The sequence below is a fragment of the Mercurialis annua genome, linkage group LG6 (assembly GCF_937616625.2).
Source record: "Mercurialis annua linkage group LG6, ddMerAnnu1.2, whole genome shotgun sequence".
NCBI classification, from domain to species: domain Eukaryota; kingdom Viridiplantae; phylum Streptophyta; class Magnoliopsida; order Malpighiales; family Euphorbiaceae; genus Mercurialis; species Mercurialis annua.
In genome coordinates, this window is record NC_065575.1 from 34348092 (window position 1) to 34370461 (window position 22370).

The following is a 22370-nucleotide window of genomic DNA, read 5'->3' on the forward strand; positions in this document are numbered from 1 at the left end:
AAATAAGCTTTACCTGTAAATTCCATAGTTTATTCACAAAAAACATTTCATTAGCTAGGGAGAAATTGGAAGAGTTGCCATTTTTTGTGCATGTGGAGATGTTTTGTACTAGACAATTGTTTTTTAGTAGTTGGACTGGGTTTGCTTCAACATTCATGAAATTGGCAATTGTTTCAGTATAGAGTCTACTGAAGTTCATGAAATTGGCAATAGGGCCACACCACCTGATTACATTTATTAAAGGATTGTAGTCCATAAACTATAGATAGGTGAAATTTACCTATCCCTATCAATTCGGTGCTCTAGGAACTATAGTTGCTCACATCCCCTCAAAATAAAAACCACGGCCATTCCAAGTTCTTGAAAGTTATTCCTTTTAAGAAAACAAAAATAAAATCAAGATCAGTTAGGTTTCGAGTGGTATCGAGGATGACTGAAGACCTACAAACCAAGAGCAATGAGGTCAGAAAAAGAATGGGTTTTCGGCCTTTCATTCCGATGTTCAAGTAAGAAAAGAGAAAAGAGTAAATGATGTGAAAAAAAAGTACTTGATTTGTCCACAAGGTGGTTTATATCAGTGCTTTAAAAATCGGACCAGACCGTCCGGTCGAACCAGTTAATCTGGTAACCGGCCAGTGGTTCGTCTAAAACTGTAAAAAATTGAATCTTTTAGTTAAACCTGGTTGGACTGGATTGAACCGGTTTAAAACCGGAGGTTGAACCGGTGAATCAGATGTTGAATCGGTAAAAAACCGGTGAACCAGAATTTTTTTTAATTTATTAAACCGATTGAATCGGAAACCGTTGGTCCCACAGGTTCGACCACCGGTTTGATTTTAAAAATGGTTTATATAAAAGATCACTGTTTTCATAATCGTACAACTCGCGATTCGAATCGTACGATTAGATTCGATTCACCCATAAAATGATAAGAATCCTTGGGTGAATCAAAGAATGACCTGAATCGCTGTTGAATCGATCAGTTAGGTTATGTTTCGAATCGACCGAAACTGTCAATGCCCAACTTCCCCTAACCTTCGACCGAACCATAGTTATTTTCACTAAACACCAAACTTTATATTGGCCGAAATTTTTGGTCAGTTTTTCAGTTTCGGTTTGCTTTCAAATTTTGGTTTGGATTTATTTTAAAAATTAAATAAAAATCTTAATTTTTTTGGTAAAGTAACAATAAAATCCCGGATTTAGATCAAAAGTAAAAAAAAATACTTAATTTTTTAAAAAAGTTTGGTTTGGTCGCTTCGTTCGGTTATTTCATTTTTACAACCTTCCAAACCGAACTGTTAACTGAAATCCAAAATTTTCAAAATCAATGACCGAGCCAAACTATTTTCACTGAAAAACCGAACTAAACAAACTTTGATCTGGTTCGATTTTTCGATTTTGTTCAGTTTTGCTCAGCGCTATTTATACTTATTCTCATTTCTACACTTATTAATTGAATCAAACAACATATGAAAAATAATCATTTTCGTTTTCGTTTCTATTCTCATTCATTACCTTAAACCAAATGCCCCTTATAGTTCTTTCAGATAATGGATAGAAATAGGTAAATTCAAGGGTAGGATGTACGACCGTCCTCTTACTGCAAGTTACTTTGATTGTTTTTCTAACTCTTGGGTAGAAATTGATAATTTCCAACACAATCTATTTAATTGAAACTACGCCTGTTGTGAAACCAGAAATATTATGCAGGAGGCGAAATTTTGCTTTGTTCAAATGATATGTCGTTCGGCAAGCAGATGTTTTCAATATTTTTGGCAAAATGGCATTGTCATTCGGCCATCTTTTTTAAGTCATTCTGCTCAATAAAAATTAATATAAATATCGATAACATCGTTTTATAAAATACATCTATAGTCTTAGAAAGGTTAAAATACTAAAAACTCCATATTTTTATTTTTCAATCGAAAGAGGAATATTTAACCTCATGGATCAAATAAATTATATCAATATATACTAGAGTCAAACTCGCGAGAAGGTAACTCAACTAATTTTCAAGACTATACATGTTAGAATTATTAACAGTTTACAGACGACTAAATTAATAATTTATTAATTCGATAAATTTTAGTTAATTATTCACTTAAATACATAGCAACTAAATCAATAATTTAAAATTAAACTTCAAGAATCGTTTTGTAACTATTTTCATATCTATCCAGAGTCGTTTCTCTAAATTTTTCAGCAGTGGTTTTGTTTATATTTTCAGATAACAGACAAATTCAGAGATAAAACAATTAATGGTTTAAAAGTATTTTTAACCTTATATGTATAAACTCATCGTTTAAGTATGTTGAAATTATTTGATTGCTTTAAATGTATGCGAGATCCACTATTAACAAAGTAAAAGAAAGATAATCATTCTTAAATTTTTCATTTAATTAAACGCCTGAAATTTTTGAGGACCGTCTTGAAAAATATAATTAGTGGTTATAGACATTCAAAATTGTAAAAGTAATAAAATAAATTTCATAGCTATATCCAGTTTAAAATTTGTGCATGTAATTGGAATACAATCAGTTGTAATGCATTATTTTCTGAAAACCTCATGATCAGATGTTTACGTAGTATTATATGTTTTTTACTTGACTGATCAATCAGATAGAGTTATACGTCAGATCAATCAGATAGAGTTATATGTCAGACATTATACTGTAACGTATGTTTACATATATTTTCAATATTTGATATATGTACGTATAATTGCCAGCATAACTTGATAAATTATATATGATATATAGTTAAATCGATTATTTGAAATAGGCTTAATCACAAAAAAAAAAATCCCACCTTTTAGCCCCTTTTCAAATACACCATGACGTTACAATTTTGCCAGCTGCACCCTAATTCGCACCTTTGGTTTTCAATTCCACCCTCAAGTATTAAATTGATCTCTTCTCTATTTGGAAAAAGTTAAAATAAGTCATCCATTTTTAACTTTCTGTGTGGAAAAGAGTTCAAACGAGTACTTTATAAGGGTTTTTGTAAATTTTTTCCGAGTGAAAGGGGGGTCCAATTTGATTTTAAGGGTGAAATTGAAACCTAAAGTGGCGAATTAGGGTGCAGCTGATAAAATTACAATGCCAGAGTGCAACTGAAAAGAGGCTAAAAGGTAGGATTTTTTTTGGCGATTAAGCCTTTGAAATATGGTAATGCATGGTTACACATATTTTCAGTATTTGATGACATGATGGTGACATGTGGCTCAAAGTGGCAAATTAGCATTATATTTCGACATATAATCTCCCAATAAAATAAAATGATAATTTCTGTCACCCAAAAAATTTTAAAAACAATATAAATTTTGTAATATATAGAAAGTTTGATAACCCACAAAACTTATTATCTCTTTAACCCGCTTAACTTATAAAGAACATGTTAAAACCTGCTTAGTTATTTATTTGTGTTAATGCGTTAACTTACCAGTATGACTCAACTATATCTATATAATAAATATTTAAAATTTTAAGATATTGAAAATAATTAATATTAATATGTATTATAAAATTATAGTATTTAATTGATTATTTAATGAGTTTAATAAATTATTGTAATATGTTTTATTTTAAATGATTTAAACATATGTTTTGTCAACTATGATCTATATGGTCTGCTTTTTTTTTATGGTCTGTTTATTAGTACATGGGCTACACAATTCGTGTCGTATTATATATATTTGAATGAGCCCACGACCGTTTATGACACGTTAACACGAATTTTTAATGTTATTTTTTGATATTTATCGTCCTCTGACTTCTATAATCGTTTCAGCCGTTCTCTTCTCCTGTAAGAGACAGTTTTCCTCTTATTTAATTTTTTTGATTATAAATAGAAGCACCGTAGTAAGAGCTAGGGGCCGGGCGTACCATCACCTAATTCTCTCCTTGAGTGAACCATCATCATTTGATTGTTGATTATGGATTACTTTTTTTTATCTATTTTAATATGTTTTTATTCTTTAATCCTCCAATTCTAATTCTTTTTCATTCATCGATTGTTTTATCGCCTATTTTATAGTTCCGCTACTTAATGCAAATAATAGTTATTTCCATGTCTAGTCACACACTGAATATTAACTTGGTAGAAATTGTCAAGATGTAATTATAAGTCAAAGAACAAAATTTAATTTTCGAGAAACGTAATTTATGTTAAAAGTAAAGAAGAAGAAGAAATTTATTGATGAATAATCGGAAAATCAAGAACGATAGGAATACAAAGAAAATAAGCAATGATCACAATACAAATGAAAGTAGAAAACAAAAACAAACATGGTTGAACATGACCAACTAAAACCACAATAGAAAAAGCATGCTCAAACATGCTTCCGGGAGACGAGTAAAGAAACGACGAAAGCGAAGAATCCGATCATCACCATAGATGGAGACATAAGGGTGCTTGAATTCTGAGGAGGAGATGCTGGAGGCATCACCATGCCATGTTCATGACCTTCGTGAGCAGCAACAACCATGGCGAACATAGCGAAACAGGCCGCGATCATCCTTGAAGCCATCGCAAATTTAATCGAACTAATCAATTTGCAATCAATACTTCAAGGCTGATTGATAATAATGTTTTGAGAATGTGGTGTGTGATAAAATGTACGTTATTGACTTGATTTTATATAGAAATGGAGATGGAATATGAGGCATGACTTGGCCTTTGCCTAGGCCAGTTAGCACGTTATGGCTAAGGTGGTACTAGTACAAGCGGGATAATTAACTATTGTACTAACTTTTCATTATCGTTGAAATCTATATTGCAAACTAATTTAATTTGCAAATAGGGGTGTGTAAAAATCAAAATAAATCGACAAATTGGTTATGTATGACACTGCAAGAAAAAGTTCCAATTAAATTTTAGTATGAATCAAAATGGTACAATTGAATCGAACTGAAAAATTAATTGAATTGATTAAAAAAAACTACATTTTAAAAATAGCCTAATGGTATGAAAAAACCAAATTTTTTTTGACTTTTTAAAAATATATCCAAATCTTTCGAATGTTATAAATTTATCTAAATTTAACAATTTTATTATAAGTCTATCCATTTTACCAAAATTGATTTAATTTATGCTTACAATAGCAATTGAATATGTGAAATTTTTTGAAAATTGAAAAGAAAAAAAATAGTCAATTGGGATACTTAATTATTCGGATAAATTAATTTTGAAAAAATATTAAATCAATTTTAAAAAAATTGAATAAATTTTTAATGAATTAGTTAAATTGAGATAGATTTACAATTTTTAAATGGTTACTTTAGATATATCATTTAATAAGTTAAAAAGGTTTGACTTTTTTTATTCATATACACAACTCAATGAACTCAGATTGTAGTACTATGTATATTGTACTGCATCAATACAAATATGTGTCTCATTAACTTAGTCTTTGCCGCCGTGATAGATAAAAAATACGTGTGTCCAAGTAGGAAAAAACAAATAAATGGTTAATGATTCTGAACAAGAATTTATGAAATGGAAATTAATTAAGAAAAATTGAGACAAATATGATTATTCTTCTTTAATTTGGGAGGCCAAACATGAAATTTTTAATACATAGTTTAAGCAAAGGTCTTTGGAAATTTTTGGTGTCCCCTATGTCATCAAGAATATCAGCTAATGTAATTTAGTAATTTAGCTTTCATTTTTAATTCCATGTTGGTTTTTTTTTCTTCTATTCTCTAGGCTCTCTCATTGTCATGTACCAAATTTCTCTATTTTTTTTATATAAATGTACCAAATTTCAATTAACCAATTTCTTTATAATTGAAAATAAAATTGATGAAGGTTTAATATTCAACTCGAATGCTACAACTCCTCTAATTTTAAATTAAAGATTAATAAAGCTTGCAATTTTCTTACAAAAAGTCAGAAACATCTATGTTGAAAACATTAGTAAATTATTTAAAATATCTTTTGTCTATATCATATATTATTGTTATTGTTGTTCTTTTAATTAAAAGTCAAATGAAATTTTAATTAACAAATTGAACGATCATGGCGTGAGACACCTAAATGCACTCAGGTGATGTGTGGGTTATGCAGTTTTAGTAGTTCTTTTAAAATAATTTATAAATTAATAATTTAAAAAAAGATCTAGCCTGTTATAATGAGTTCATAAGCAAATATATTGAGCTACTCCAGCTTAAGTTTAATCATGTTATCATGGGTACCACCAACATAACAAAAAAAATATGATTTTCATTCAAATAACAACTTAGATATTTGATAAAAGAATTTATAACACGTCTCTATTAGACAGCATATTGGAGCAATAACTTCCTCTTTTTCCAAATCAACAAAAATAGTTATTCAATTTAAATACTTATAAAAGGCTAAATGTATAAAAAAAAAAACATAAAATTATTCAAAAAAAACATGTAAAATCTTTTAAATGTTGCAATTTCTTTAATTTTTTTTAAATCACTTAAATCTTTTTAATTTATTTTTTACCACTTACCCCTTCACGTTTTTAATTTTTTTGATAAGTTTTTTTTTCAAACGTGAGAATTGAATATTTATCTTCTACCTCTCTTTATCATTTTTTTTAAATAATTTTATACGATGTAAAAAGAATTTTTTTTGAATGTTATAAACCCACAAATTATAACCTAAGAAGCCATTAAAGAGCGAGTTTATATCAAAACTGAAGATATTCATTTTATGACAGTATACAGAAAATATACCATATGTATTCAATTTAAGAATTATTATATATATATATTTGCTTTTATCTTATGCTCATTAAATTTTATGATAAAATATTGAAAATATACTATATGTATATAGTTTGAATATTTCCATACATAATTTTTTTATATGTGCTGTGTAAATTATATTTTTAAATATGCAATTTTTTTCTCTCTTGTAAAAATATATTCAGACCTGTAATTTTTAAATCGTTTTTCATTTCGAGTTGTGCTTGTACAATCGATAACAGTTATTTATGTACGAAATACGGATTAAAATTGATAAAAAAGTGAAAGATTGAAAATACAAGATTAGATTCAACGATATCACTGATGAGTTATTGCTCAAATGATGCAAGTGTTGGATATCATTTTTTTAAGTCATGACTCATGAGTTTATTTTCTCCCACAACGCTCCTCTTTTCTAATGGTATTAAAAAGAAACTGTTACAAAGATGAAGAAAAATTTAAAGTTGAAGAGAGAAAAACATTTGAGAGAAAAAGAAGAAAACAATTACTTTTTTTTTTAAAAAAAAAAGGCGTAAAAATGATTCTAATGTATAACACACATCTTGTAACCAAATCATGTATTTTAGATGTAAAAGATGATCCCAATATCTTGAAAATCTATCAAAAACTATAAAAAATTAGACGGTGTTAAACATTAATATAAACAAACTAGAGTTTTTGGATTAGGATTACTTCAAGTTCATTTGAATTTGAGTGGATCAAATTCATAATCTACACAGTTCATTTTAAAATGAATGGTGTATATTAATTTAATAAAAATTGAACTTTTTTGATTTACGCCATTCATTTAGTAATTAACGATGTGGATTAAATGAAAATGACTCATCAAGTCCATTTGAACATAAGGGAATCCCAATCTAGAGTTTATTTTGTGTTTTTAATGTGTTTTTAAGACGTTAGAGTCATTTTTTATATTCGAAATGTAAGATTATTATTATTATAATCTTATATTAATGACTCATAAATAAATATATGGTCCAATATTATATAAACTAATATAATAGTTATTAGTTTTTAATGAATTGAACTATTGGGATAATTCCTTTGTCTCTACCTTAAATTATATATCAAAGTTTTTTTTATACTATCCGTATAATAATATTGGATAGTAGGATGATTGCTTAATTAAAGAAAATAAAAACTAAAGATATGTTATATTTTGGTTAAATAACTTTTTTTATAATTTAATTATAACTTATGGTTAATTAAGAGTTAATATTTGAAACATAACTTCTTTTACAATTTAAGTATTGTATGTTTGGTTGAATTTAAATATACTACGTTTTAGTTTTGTTTCAAATTAAATATTATGCGTTTTATTTTCTTAAATAAAAAGTTAAGAAAAAGAAACATTAGAAAACTAAAAAGCACTATTGTAGACACCTATTTTTCGAACAGGTAAAAAGTGATAAGGAACTGAAGCGTCCGATGATGATTTCTAGAGAAATCTGTCCGGGTGACGAGCTTTTGATTTGCTTGCTGGAATCTAAGCATGCGTAATCTGTGCACAGCTGTAAACTTGGAGGATTAAAACGTAATTTGGCGTGAATAGCCCATAAAAATCCAAGAAGATTGTAATCTAAGTCTAGAAATTGGACTAATTGCCATATCTTAGAAGTTTATGGGCATTTGCAAGTTTGACGGACTGAAATTGACCTTAACCAAACTCATAGGACCTTAGTAGCTTTTTTTAGCACTTTTAGGCATCAAAATAGACTTTTAGCAATCTTTTACTTAGCTAGCAAGTCAAGATACGAATTTAATTAATTAAATAGAGTTTCATGCTAATCTTAACACCTAATAACTTATCCCTTAACAGTTTAAATCCTAGAAGACTCTAACTAAACCCTAGGCCAACCCTAATCCCTATAAATACAGTCTTAAGCCAGCCTGACTAAAGGTGGCACACAAACCCTAGACAGACATACATAAAATTCGGCCACCATCTTAGTATAGCAAACCCGAAATCACAACACACACACACACATACACATATAAATTCAGTCCTGGAACATCCTTGTACGTGTTAATTCTCCAAGAACGCAGTGCAAGCACCGGATTCAAAGCCGGATTCCACATCCACTTCGTTGGCAAACGAGCCAAGGACTCAGAGCGGTACTTCTGAGGACTCTCTATCATAATTCCTTTGATTTTGCCATTGTACATATGATTGCCATAATTGCTGTAATTTATCTTAGGTTGCATGTTTAGATTATTTTGTTAATTTTGCTATTAAAATTACCACAATAATTAATTCGATGCTTTCAATAACTGCCATAAAATTCGATAAAAAAAACATGTTAATCAATGTAGTTAGTTGTTTTTAATGCTCAGAACCAAAAAATAATCGATTAAGCACCTTAGAATGCATGTCTTTAGGTAGATTTTAGCTAATTTTGCCTTAAGGAAACCCTAAAAACGAGTTGCTGCCCAGAAAACTAATTTTTCATAGATGAGCTTTAAACACTCCGATATGTTTTCTGGATTCCTTGTTCGATTTTATACTGTTTTGACTACTTTTGCATGAAAAACGGAGCTAAAACGAGTGAGAACGAAGCAAAACAAAACGACCCCTGAAACTGCCGACGAACCGCCGCCGCCGCCACTGAAGCCGACGGCGCCGCCGGGATAAAGTGGCTGCGCCGCCACAATGAATTGTCGGCGCCGCCAGGTCAAACTGGCGCCGTGTTCTTCCTCCCTCAGCTCCCCCAGGATTGCTTCCCAGATCTTCCAGACTTCGATCCAAACTTTCAGACGTGTTTTTGGGCTCATCCGGACTCCGATTTAGGCTTAATTTGATTCCAGAACTATTGTTTTAGTTGTAGGACCTGTTTGTAATAGTAAATGGGCTTAACCCGATGTTTTTAGGGCCTCTAAGCCCGCTATTGTAATATGCCCAACCAACCGGGCCCATGAGTCAGAGGCCCAGCAAACCAGCAACTTCCAGAGCCGATTCCGGGCTAACCCAAACTCGAAATCGACTCCGGATCAAAGCACTAGAACCGTATCAACGAGACGCACAACTCTTGTGATTTGACCGAAGGCCAATTATGACCAGACCGATGGTCAAAACCCGCGCGAGTGCCAAGCACTCAAAGTCAACGAGGTTTAAAAGTATCTTTAACCTTGTATGTATATCCAACCGCCCCTGAGCATGCTGATACTGTTTACTGCTTTCCAAAAGCATCCAAATCCAATAATAACAGGTTAAAGGACTAATCACTCAAAATTGGCCCATTAATGCAAATCCAGCCCATCACTTAGACATCGTAGGACTAACATGAAAAAGTAGTAACGGTTGTATAGGTTTTTCAAGATCACCTAATAAAATCAATCAAATCACGCTTATACATCCGGTTTTAGGCTTTGTGCATGTAATCAATCCAGACCAGCCAGACTTATGACTATTTACTAGAAACCTCTAAGGTTAGATGTATGCTTAGGAGTACCTGCTACTTGCCTCAAATGCCGTCCAGATCGAGTCATATGCGCGTCAAACGTGTTTACTGCTTTCATCACTGTTTATTTACAGATTTCATATCATGTGGACTGCATATACTGTTGAGATGAGATATAAAACGAATATGTCCAAAAAATAAAGCCGGTAACAGATAAGCCAAGCACATGAGACTCGGGGAGGTTCACGAACCCTTGTCTTTGGTCCGATGCACGATAGTCTTACCGGAGGCGAGTAAGGCTATACAGTCAGTTAAAAGGCATTTTCTAGATGAACTAGGTGGCGACTCCATTTTTCAAACCATTTCCAGATCGAGAAGTCAGCCATAAGCCTTGGGCGAGCGGCCCCCGAATCCTGCTCCGCTCACAACTATATAAGAAACATGAAAAGGAAACCTTGTACCATTGAAAAAGGTTTACTAAAAGTAAAAGATTAGAGAGAAAAACTATACACTTAAGGATTTAACATCAAGTAAGCCATTGATCAAGGTATGTTTTATTTAATGCTATTGTGTTAGTAAATCTTAAAGCCTTAGTGTTGATTTAATTTTGTAATTGTGATTAAATGAACAAATAATATATGTGTTTCTTACAATAGTTAGAAACATATTATCGTTAAAGTATTTATATATAAACTTACAATTGGTATCAGAGCCTATCAATTACAATTAAATTACATTAAGATTAGGGTTCATCAAAGAAAATTAAAATTGTTTTAAAGAATTTTGAATAGAATTAATATATTCAAATTTCCGCATAATTGTTTAAATTTTATTCTGATTTCTATAATATATATCAAGAAATGATGAGGGCTGAATTGAGCTGTTTAATTGGCATATATTTGTGGATTTTAAATTGATCCTTTTAATAATTTATAGATTGTTGAATAATAGATATTTTGACAATTTATATATTTTGATTTTAATTGTCAATAAAAAAATATTGTTTAATCAAATATAAATGGATGATTTGATTAATTTAATATATGTTATAGTCACTAAAGTGATTAACTTATAAAGTGTATTAAAACATGACATTATATTTAAGTAATAGTTATAATCACCAAAGTGACTTAACTTTTAAAGGCTACTTAAATAATTTAAATATATTTCAATTATTTATGATCAAAGAATGACATAAAAAAAATAGATTATAAAATAATTGAAATTATTAATTATAAATTTAGGAGGTTATCCAAAGATGAACCATTGATATAATTAATAAAATGAAAGAAATTTATTAGCATATTTAATAAATATGGGTGTATATCCAAAGATAACATACATGTTTGTTTATTTGAATATGTTTAATTATTTATTAAAATTATCCATATTTAATTATTATAGTTTGATGTTATATATTTAAGGATCACCCAAAAGTGAACTTAAATATATAGATTATTGCTATATGTTTGAATTCGATGAAAAGAACTCAAAATATTAAATAAGTGAAAATGTATTAATGTTTGCAGCTATGACCAACATTTTTGCTTAGGAAATGGATTGATTAAATTCAATGGATTGAACTTTTCCGACTGGAACAAGCAGATTGAGTTCCAACTAGGCGTAATGGATTTAGACCTAGCTTTGGTTATTGATGAAAAGCCTGCTGTAGCCACTGAGGCTAGTTCTGAAACTGAAAAGTCTCTTTATGAGGCTTGGAAAAGATCAAACAGGCTGACATTGAACCTATTAAGAATGACAATGACAGAAAATGTTAAGCCGCCGATTCCTAGACAGACTGTGCTAAGGATTTTATAAAGAAAATCAAAGAGTATTCACAATCAGACATTACTGATAAATCTATTGTGGGAACTCTGATGAGTGAGCTGACAACAAAGAAATTTGATTAGTCAAAACCAATTCATGATCATGTAACCTCAATGACCAACTTAGTCGCCAAACTTAAGGGAATGGAAATGGATGTGAGTGAATCTTTTCTCGTACAATTCATTATCATCTCTCTTCCTCCTAAATGTGGACAGTTCCAAGTAAACTATAACACACTTAAGGAGAAGTGGAACTTATAAAAAATTAAGGCCATGCTAATCTAGGAAGAAGGGAGATTAAGAAAATTGAAGGATCACACCATCCATCTTTCTGTTTATAATGAGGCTCGCAACAGCAAAGGAAAGAAATAGAAAGGCAAGGGCGAGACTTCTCTAAAAGTGAATGAGGGTCAAATCTAAGAAGAGAAGATTTACTTCTTTTGCAAGAAACCTGGACACTTCAAAAAGGATTGTCATAAACGAAAGGCATGGTTTGAAAAGAAAGGTAAATATTTTATTTCTGTATGCTTTGAATCAAATTTAATTGAAGTGCCCAATAATACTTGGTGGTTAGATTCTGGTGCCACTACTCATGTGTCACATATAATGCATGAATTCCTTTCAATCCAGACTTTAAAAGGAACTGAGAAGTTCCTTTATATGGACAACATAATGAAGGCACGAATAGAAGGAATAGGGACGTATAGATTGATTCTGGACAACGGATGTTGTCTAGATCTTGAAAAGTGTCTCTATGTTCCTGGATGTGCCAGGAATTTAATTTCTGTTTCAAAGTTGGATGAATGTAATTTTCATTTTAAGATTGGTAATGGTTGTTTTTCTATGTATAAACATCAGTACTATTATGGTTGTGGTACATTAATGATGGTTTATATCGTGTCAATCTTGATGTTAATTTTACTGAATCTTTGTTTTATATTGATCATAATATTGGTAGTAAACGTAGTGCATATAACGAATATTCTGCTTTCTTGTGGCATCAAAGATTAGGTCACATATCTAGAGAAAGGTTAATGAGGTTAATAAAAAGTGAAATTTTACCCCAACTAGATTTTAGTGATTGGGATGTGTGTATGGATTGTATCAAAGGTAAACAAAGCAAACACATATTAAAGAATCCAGCCGCAAGAAGTACTAAATTGCTCGAGTTAATACACACTGACATTTGTGGTCCATTTCATATTCCGTCTTGGGGCGGTGAAAAGTATTTTATTACCTTTATTGATGATTATTCACATAATTGTTATCTCTATTTATTGCATGAAAAGTCTCAAGCATTAGACATGTTAAAAGTGTTTATTGATGAGGTTGAAAGGCAATTAGATAGAAAAGTTAAAGTTGTGAGATGTGATAGAGGTGGTGAATATTATGAAAAATATGATGAAAGTGGACAATGTCCTGGTCCATTTGCAAAATTTCTTGAAAGTCGGGGTATTTGTGCACAGTACACAATGCCCGGTACACCACAACAAAATGGTGTAAGTGAAAGGAAAAATCGTAATCTTATGGATATGGTTAGACGCATGATGAGTTATAATAATGTGCCTTTATCTTTATGGATGCATGCATTAAAGACAGCAGTTTATTTGCTTAATAGGGTTCCTAGTAAGGCAGTTCCTATAACACCTTATGAAATGTGGACGGGAAGAAAACCTAGCTTAAGGCATTTGCATGTATGGGGTTGTCAAGCAGAAGTGAGGATTTACAATCCTCATGAAAAGAAACTTGACGAAAGAACCATTAGTGGTTGTTTCATAGGATACCCGGAAAAGTCTAAAGGCTACATATTTTATTGTCCTAACCATACAGCAAGAATAGTTGAATCTGGTAATGCAAGGTTCATTGAGAATGGGGAGAATAGTGGGAGTGACAAACCACGAAAAGTGAATATTCAAGAGATTCAAATAGAAAAGAATCCAACACTTGATATCTCTTCTAGAATTTTCGTTCCTTATGTTGTATCACAGTCACACAACATACAAGAACAACAGGTGAATATTCCAAACTCACCAGTAGAGAATGTTAATGTTGAAGTTGCAAATGAGGAGAATATACCACAAGAATGGGTATTGCGCAGGTCTATAAGAGATAAAAGACCAGCAATTTCAAATGACTATGTGGTATATTCACTTAAACATGAATGCAACTTAAGCAATGATAAAGATCCAGTTTCATTTAAGGAAGCCATAGAATATGAAAATTCTGAAAAGTGGTTAAGTGCTATGAAAGAAGAGTTAAAATCAATGGATGATAATAAAGTCTGAGATTTGATTTTGTTGCCTAAAGGATCCAAGCAAGTTGGATGTAAATGGGTCTTTAAGACCAAAAGGGATTGTAAAGGCAATATTAATAAATATAAAGCCAGACTTGTCGCCAAAGGTTATACTTAGAAAAATGGCATTGACTACAAAGAGACTTTCTCTCTAGTATCGAAGAATCTTTAAGAATTGTTATGGCTTTGGTGGCTCATTATGATCTAGAGCTTCATCAAATAGATGTGAAAACCGCTTTTCTTAATGGTGACTTAGAAGAAGAAGTGTATATGGATCAACCTCAGGGTTTTATCTCTTCAGATACTGAAGGTATGGTGTGTAAATTAAAGAAGTCAATATATGGTTTGAAACAAGCTTCTAGACAATGGTACATTAAGTTTAATGATACCATCTTGTCATACAGTTTTATAGAAAACATTGTTGATCGGTGTATCTATATCAAAGTTAGTGGGAGCAAGTTCATAATTTTAGTATTATATGTTGACGATACTCTTAGCAGCCAATGACTTGGGTATGTTACATGATGTAAAAAAAATACCTCTCTAGTAATTTTGAAATGAAAGATATGGGTGAGGCATCTATGTGATTGGAATAGAAATATTTCGTGATAGATCAAAAGGATTGTTGGGATTGTCTCAGAAAGGATACATAAAGAAAATATTATAGAGATTTATAATGGAAAGTTGCTCATCAACTAAAGTTCCAATTCAGAAAGAGGACAAATTTAGCGAAATGCAATGTCCAAAGAATGATTTGGAAAGAAAAGCAATGGATAAGATTCCTTATGCTTCAGTGGTCGGTAGTCTTATGTATGCTCAGACATGCACTAGACCAGAAATTAGTTTTGTCGTTGGAATGTTAGGTCGTTATCAAAGTAATCCTGGTTTGGATCATTGGAAAGCGGCAAAAAAAGTACTTAGATATTTACAAGACACTAAGGATCACATGCTCACATTTAGGCGATCAAATCACCTAAAAGTGATTGGATATTCGGATTCAGATTATACTGGTTGTGTAGACACTAGAAAGTCTACATTTGGATATTTATTCCAACTAGCAAGAGGAACAATTTCATGAAAATGTGGAAAACAGTCTGTCATTGCTACTTCCACTATGGAGGCAGAATTTGTGGCATGTTTTGAGGCTACAATTCAAGCATTGTGGTTACGGAACTTTATCTCAGGGTTAGGTATTGTCGACAGTATAGATAGACCGCTGAGAATGTTTTGTGATAATTCTGCAGCTGTCTTCTTTGCAAAGAATGATAGATATTCTAAAGGTGATAAACACATGGATTTGAAAATATCTATCGGTTAAAGAAAATGTGCGAAAACATAGAGTGTCATTTGAGCATATAGGTACTGACCTAATGATAGCGGACCCGTTAACTAAGGGATTGGCGCCCATAGTTTTTACAGGTCATGTAGAAAGGATGGGTATTATAGATAAGTCCTTGTTAGCATGATTTTAATTTACATGTACATGTGACTCTTTGCTTGAACATTTTATTTGACACTTATGAATTCAATTAATGTTGTTTTTGCAAACAATTTTACTATGTCATTAGTATTGTTATGTACATTAACAGTTCTATAAAAATTGAAGATTATGAAATACTTCAAATAATGTTAATGTAAAGTTATATGAATGAAACAATTTGTGATACATGGAAGGAATCTTGTCGATCAAATAATTTGTGACCGCCATGATTCAATTGTTTAGATTCATTTAAAGTTGGTAATTTGATAATTTTGACGAGAGGAGCGCGCTTATAGTTATGGTTAAAATGCTGAAATCATCTTATGGGTCAAGTGGGAGAATGTAAGATTATTATTATTATAATCTTATATTAATGACCAATAATTAAATATATGGTCTAATATTATATAAACTAATATAATGGTTATTAGTTTTTAATGAATTGGACTATTGAGATAATTCTTTTGTCTCAACCTTAAATTATATATCAAAGTTCTTTTTACACTATCCGTATAATAATATTGGATAGTAGGATGATTGCTTAATTAAAGAAAATATGTTATATTTTAGTTAAATAAATTTTTTTTAACTTAATTATAACTTATGGTTAATTAAGAGTTATATATTTGAAACATAACTTCTCTTATAATTTAAGTATTGTATTTTTTGTTGAATTTAAATATACTACTTTTTAGTTTTAGTTTCAAATTAAATATTATGCGTTTTAGTTTCTTAAATGAAAAGTTAAGAAAAAGAAACATTAAGAAACTAAAAAGCGCTATATAAGCAACATGAAAAGAAAACCTTGTACCATTGAAAGAAGTTTACTAAAAGTAAAAGGTTAGAGAGAAAAACTATACATTTAAGGATTTAACATCAAATAAGCCATGGATCAAGTTATGTTTTATTTAATGCTATTGTGTTATTAAATCTTAAAGCCTTAATAAATTCTGTTGATTTAATTATGTAATTGTGATTAAATGGACAAATAATATATGTGTTTCTTACAATAGTTAGAAACATATTATTGTTAAAGTATTTATATATAAACTTACACGAGATACACAAGATACTTATAAAAGACGGAGGTGTCACGACCCAAATTCATGGATCGCGACCGGCGCTAGGGAATGGGAGTGGTTGCTCCGAAACCCGTAGCAAGCCTAAAAACCTTTGTAAATTTTTCGCGTTTTAAAACATAAAAAGGTTTGCAACCTCGTTGCAGAAATACTTTAACACCTTTATCAAAAACGCGATCGCAATTCAAGATCATATATCACATATGATCTGTTTTCAGAAAGTATCGTTAAAACTTTTCTCTTGTTTAATGTAAACACATTTCTGAAAACTGAGTCTTAAGACCCTGATTGTATTTAAAGAAACCAGAGCGCAAACATCAATCTCAGTTGACGCACCTGCTCTGTTTCTAATACAATCCTAAAATGCTAAACACATGAAACCAATGTATCACTCAAACACCTGGTCCTAGCATTTTAGAAAACACGCAGCTTTTCAATCATATACATATATAGTAGTTCAAATCAGAGTATATCAAAATAAGTTTGAACTGCTGTAAACAGAAAGACAGACTTCCCAGTATCCAACTACTAGCAGCTCTAGAGGTATGGCTGACATTGACTTCTAGAATTATTATGGAAGTCCGACCTCATACTTGATTACCTGAAAGGTAAACATTGGGGAGGGTCGGAAATATAAATATTTCTGAGTGAGTCTACAATTTTACAATTGAATATTCAAATCGCAAATACATAAAACATTTGTATATGTAAAATATTACCAATTAGTCGATTCAGATGAAACCCTACAAGGCAGACTATTGTATGGGTCTCAACCTACACAACATGGGCCTTAGACCGTGAACTGAATCACTGCCGTCTAAGCCGGGTGTCTGGACCATAACCGTGAAACTGCCATCACAGTACTGCTTGTGACCGTAACCGTTACTGCCGTCTCAGACTGTTAAGTCAGGGTCGCTAGCACTTCCAACGCCCAATGACATTAACTGACCTCTATGTCAGACACAGGCTCGTATCGAGAAACACTACTGGTGATCACACAGTCCTATTGACAACCAATAGGAAGCTTGTTCCAATGGATCTTTCATCGTTAAGTTATACTAGTGCGATTTGTTATTTAAAACAGTTTAAACATAAATATTCAAAAGTAAAAACCACAAAGTAAAACTCACAGTACTGTCGTCCCCATTTTTAAAAACGTAAGCTCCAAGCAAGCTAATGAGCCAAACACGTTGGTGTTTGGCTCACTAGATCAACCACTCGTCGGATCTAATTAAAATTCAAATGTCAAAACTCATTAGACATTGAATTTCTAACTCTAGTCCTATCGTATAAACGATAGACTCAAATACTATTTCTGTTTATAGACAACTCTACAAACGAAGACATAAACTAATCTCAATATTGAACTTCTCGTTCAATATATAAATACCACTCTTGGTATAGACTTCTATTATTTTAATATGTTCACCTTTAAACATTTACTAACTGACGGAAAACACACCGTCCTACTAGACGAAGTCTCCTCGGATTCGCCGCATGAAAAGACCCCGTCGGAGTCGGACTACACGTTCGTGCAGTGCCTGTGCACGTTCGTGCAGTGCCTGTGCACGTTCGTGCACAGCCTTGGCCAGTGCACGTTCGTGCACGGCCTAAGCACGTTCGTGCACTGCTTGGCCAGTGCACGGCCTGTTCACGTTCGTGCACTGCCTATGCACGGTCGTGCACACGTGCAGGCACCGGGATTTCATTCCCGAGCCACTTTCCGACGTGCTTGATTGATTTTTTTCCCGCTCCGAACATTTAACCACAATCCAAACAATTCAATTCTATAATTAAAACGTTGAATCGATACGCACACGATCGATTCAATACGTTTACCGTTTAATATCGAATATATAATAATTATATATCGAAATAAACTTTGTATACGAGATTAATACCTCGATTACTTAAGTAATCATCGAAGAAACGGAGTCGGAATCGCCAAATGGATCGCGTCGCGCGGCCCTCGGCTTGCTATAACTAGCAAGCACGTCAACTATCTTGACGCAGAGAAATGAGATGCCCCCTCACTTCTATATATAGGCATTTGGATTGGCTAAAGTACTATTTGGTATTAGTTCAATCATGCACTTTAATTCTGATTTTAATTAGTTGTCCGTAGTCTAAATGGAGACTAATTCCAAATTTTATAAAACTTTACGCAAAAATCCAATAAAATATAAAACGAATAAAAATATAATTTTTATTCGCATCCGACTTATATTTTATTTTTAATAAATCTCCAAACATTTATTAGGTCCAAATCAGTCCCACTTAAATAAAATTACTACGTCCAAATTTAATAAAAATTGGACCGTAGCTTTTTCGAATTATTTCGCGAATAATGACACCAAAATTATTCGCTCGGGACTTATATATTATTTTATTTTCAATTTAAAAAATCTAATACCATTTAATTAGTTTATAATTAAAACTAATTAAAGTAAAAAATTCAGGGACTAAAGAAAACCTTTTTCCTTATTACCCACCGCCTCCACTATTCTTCTTCTTTTTATTTTTTTTCTTTTATTTTTTTAATATATATATATATATATATCTTAACTTATATTCGTCCATAACTCGTCGAGCTTTCCGAGTTTCGACATTTTAATTTCGGGATTTTGTCCGAAATCTTAAACTTTCCATTTAGAGTGGTACATTGATATATTAATTATCAATATATCAATTTATACGACGCTAAAGAGTATTCTCAAATTTATTACTCACGTCCACACTCGTTTATTAAAATTTAAATTCCCGATTTAAATTTTAAACTCATATTATTACGGATACGTGTAAATTAAATTTACGTATTCTGAATTTATTAAATCACTTCCCGTGATTTAATTTAAAAACCTTAAATAGTTAAACCTTATTATTACCATTTGACTATTAAACTTAGTCTTTCCGAATATTTTTCTTAATATTCGAAACCTCAAAATATTATTTTTAATATTTTGATTACTGCAATTTGATCTCGTGGCATATTCTAATTACTTAAACTTACGGGGTAGTACAGGAGGCCATGAAAATAACATTATATTTGGACCATTTTCCTTTTATTTGAAGAGTATTTTATTTGGTATATGTGTAAATATGTTCTCAAACACAATATTTTTGAAAATCAAATTTGTAAAGAGAATATATTTTATCAAATCAAACTCTCTTAAAATATTTTATGAATGTTGCTTATAATTATTTTTAATATTTATGATAACAGTTCTTATAAAAATCATTTACAATTAGACCTATTCATGGATCAGGGTATCTAGCCCTTCCGTTCGGGTTCGTTCCCATAAGGTCGGGCTTGAATATTTTCTTTTTATCTCAAGTTTGGTCCGAAGCCGAACTAAAAAAAAACCCGTTAATTTATGGGTGGTCTCTTACTTTTACTATAAGTCTGGTCGGAGTCCGCATTCATAGAGTATAAGAGCCGGTGTTAAATCGCAAATGTAAAACTCGAATCGGACTCTAGCGGTGTTTGAACTTACATTAAAATAATTAAAGCCCCACCAAGACTGGCTCGGACTGGGGATGACAATGGGCCCCATCCCCGTCCCCGCCTCTATGTTAAAACCCCATCCCTTTTTATTTGATGGGACGAAACCATTCTCGTCTATGTCTCCGTGGATTTTCTATCTCGATGAGGATTTTCATTTTTCGTATAAAATTTATAATTAAAATAGTATTACCTTTTATGATATTAAAATTTATAATTAAAAGTAAATTAATAAAAAAAATTAAATTAGATTATTTAAAATTATAAATAACATGCTAAAAATCAAAATGTAATTAAAATAATATAAATATAAGTCGGGCTCTATGGGGATCCCCATGGGGTGGAGACTATACTCCCAGTTCTTTTTTTATCCTTGTGGATGGGAATGATCTCTCTCATTTTCGTATTTATGGGTCAATTGGTGAGGATTTCCTGTCCTATTGGGGCGAGTCTTCATGGGAAACGGGGAATACCCGTCTTATTGCTATCTCTAACTTGGACCCAGTCTGAGCCCGACCCATGTTTATTTGCAAGTGAATAAAATTTATTTATGATTTTATTATATGACTTTTATTCATTTTTTTGTAAAACTAGTTAAAATTTAAAACAAATAAGCTATAAATAATGCAACTAAGAACCTCAGTGAGAGTTCGATCCTAGCTATGAATAACTAAATTATAATATTATATTTGAAGATAAAATAATTTTGAAAAATATTAATTGATCGAAGAAAAAAAGAAGAAGGGAGATTTACAAATTTACCTAAAAAATAAAAATATTTACACTTTTTACATCAACAAGGAAAAGTTACAAAAATACCTCTTTTTTCAGATTTATATTTTTACTCTGAGTATTAAAATAATTATGATTTTACTCTGTTATCATATAACTGTTAATGACGTTATCATCTCGGTATCATAATTTTTCTGTAAAAATTATTTTTTGTACTTTGTCATACTATTATCTTTAACATTATCATAACCTGTTTTTATAAATATAATCATATACCATTATCATAACAATATCATAAAATATCATGACGTACTTTATCATAACAGTATATTATCATAATATTATCATAACATACTTTATCATAACTATATCATAACATTTTATTATAATCTTATCATGTTATTATCAAACAGTATTATTATTATCATCAAATTTATCATACTCTTATCATAACGTTATTTATCTTTTAGCATAATTGTACACACTATTATCATAATCATATAATGTTATGATATTGATATGATAATTATCATATATATATATGCTAATGTTAATGATACCGAAATGATAATCAAGCACTTTTCTTGACAGAAAATTGTTTTTCTCTGCAGTTTTATGATACTAATATGATAACATCATAATGATACTGATATGATAATCAGGCGATGTTTTTTTTTACAAAAAATCGTTTTTTCTGCAGAAAATCATTTTTTTCATCATAAAATCGTTTTTAATGCAGATTTCCATATCTTAAACTGAAAAAATCCAAGAACAATTTTTTTAGATCTGAGAATTAAAATAAATCGTAATATCACCACGAGTTAAGAAAAAATCGCTAAAATTAAATATGGAAGAACGGTGAATCGGCGTCGGAGCGAAGACGAAGAGAAGGCGGGGCGAAGGCGGATCGTTGAAGGAAAGGCGGTTGAAGGAACGGTGGCGGATCGTTGAAGAAGAAATATATGGAGAAGAAAAAGAAGATAAAGAAAGAGAAAGAGAAATTGAAAAAAAAAGATACACATGTTAGAGTAAAAATAAAATGTTTAACGTAAAAAATAATAAAATATAAGTATTATTACAATAAAAAAAATTAGTGATAATAACACAGATGAACAATCTCAAAATAGAACATAAACCGAGTAAAGCGCACCATAAAATTACCACGGTTAGCCGAACAAGGCACATCAGATCGTGAATCCTATCCCGGCTAAACCGAGTAAAACATATCACATTGTATCCTCGGTTCACCGAATAAAACACATAGCAAGCACCATGTCGGTCACACCGAGCAACATACATTATAACATCATCTCGGTT

The 22370-nt window shown here is 31.2% G+C and overlaps 1 protein-coding gene across 1 annotated transcript; it reads left to right on the top strand.

Annotated features, from left to right (window-relative positions):
• The first annotated feature begins 14936 nt into the window (after nt 1-14936).
• Nucleotides 14937-15338, top strand: LOC126687795 (secreted RxLR effector protein 161-like). The gene has a single exon (XM_050382350.1). The coding sequence runs from the start codon at nt 14937-14939 to the stop codon at nt 15336-15338; it is 402 nt and encodes a 133-aa protein (XP_050238307.1).
• The last annotated feature ends 7032 nt before the right edge of the window (nt 15339-22370 follow it).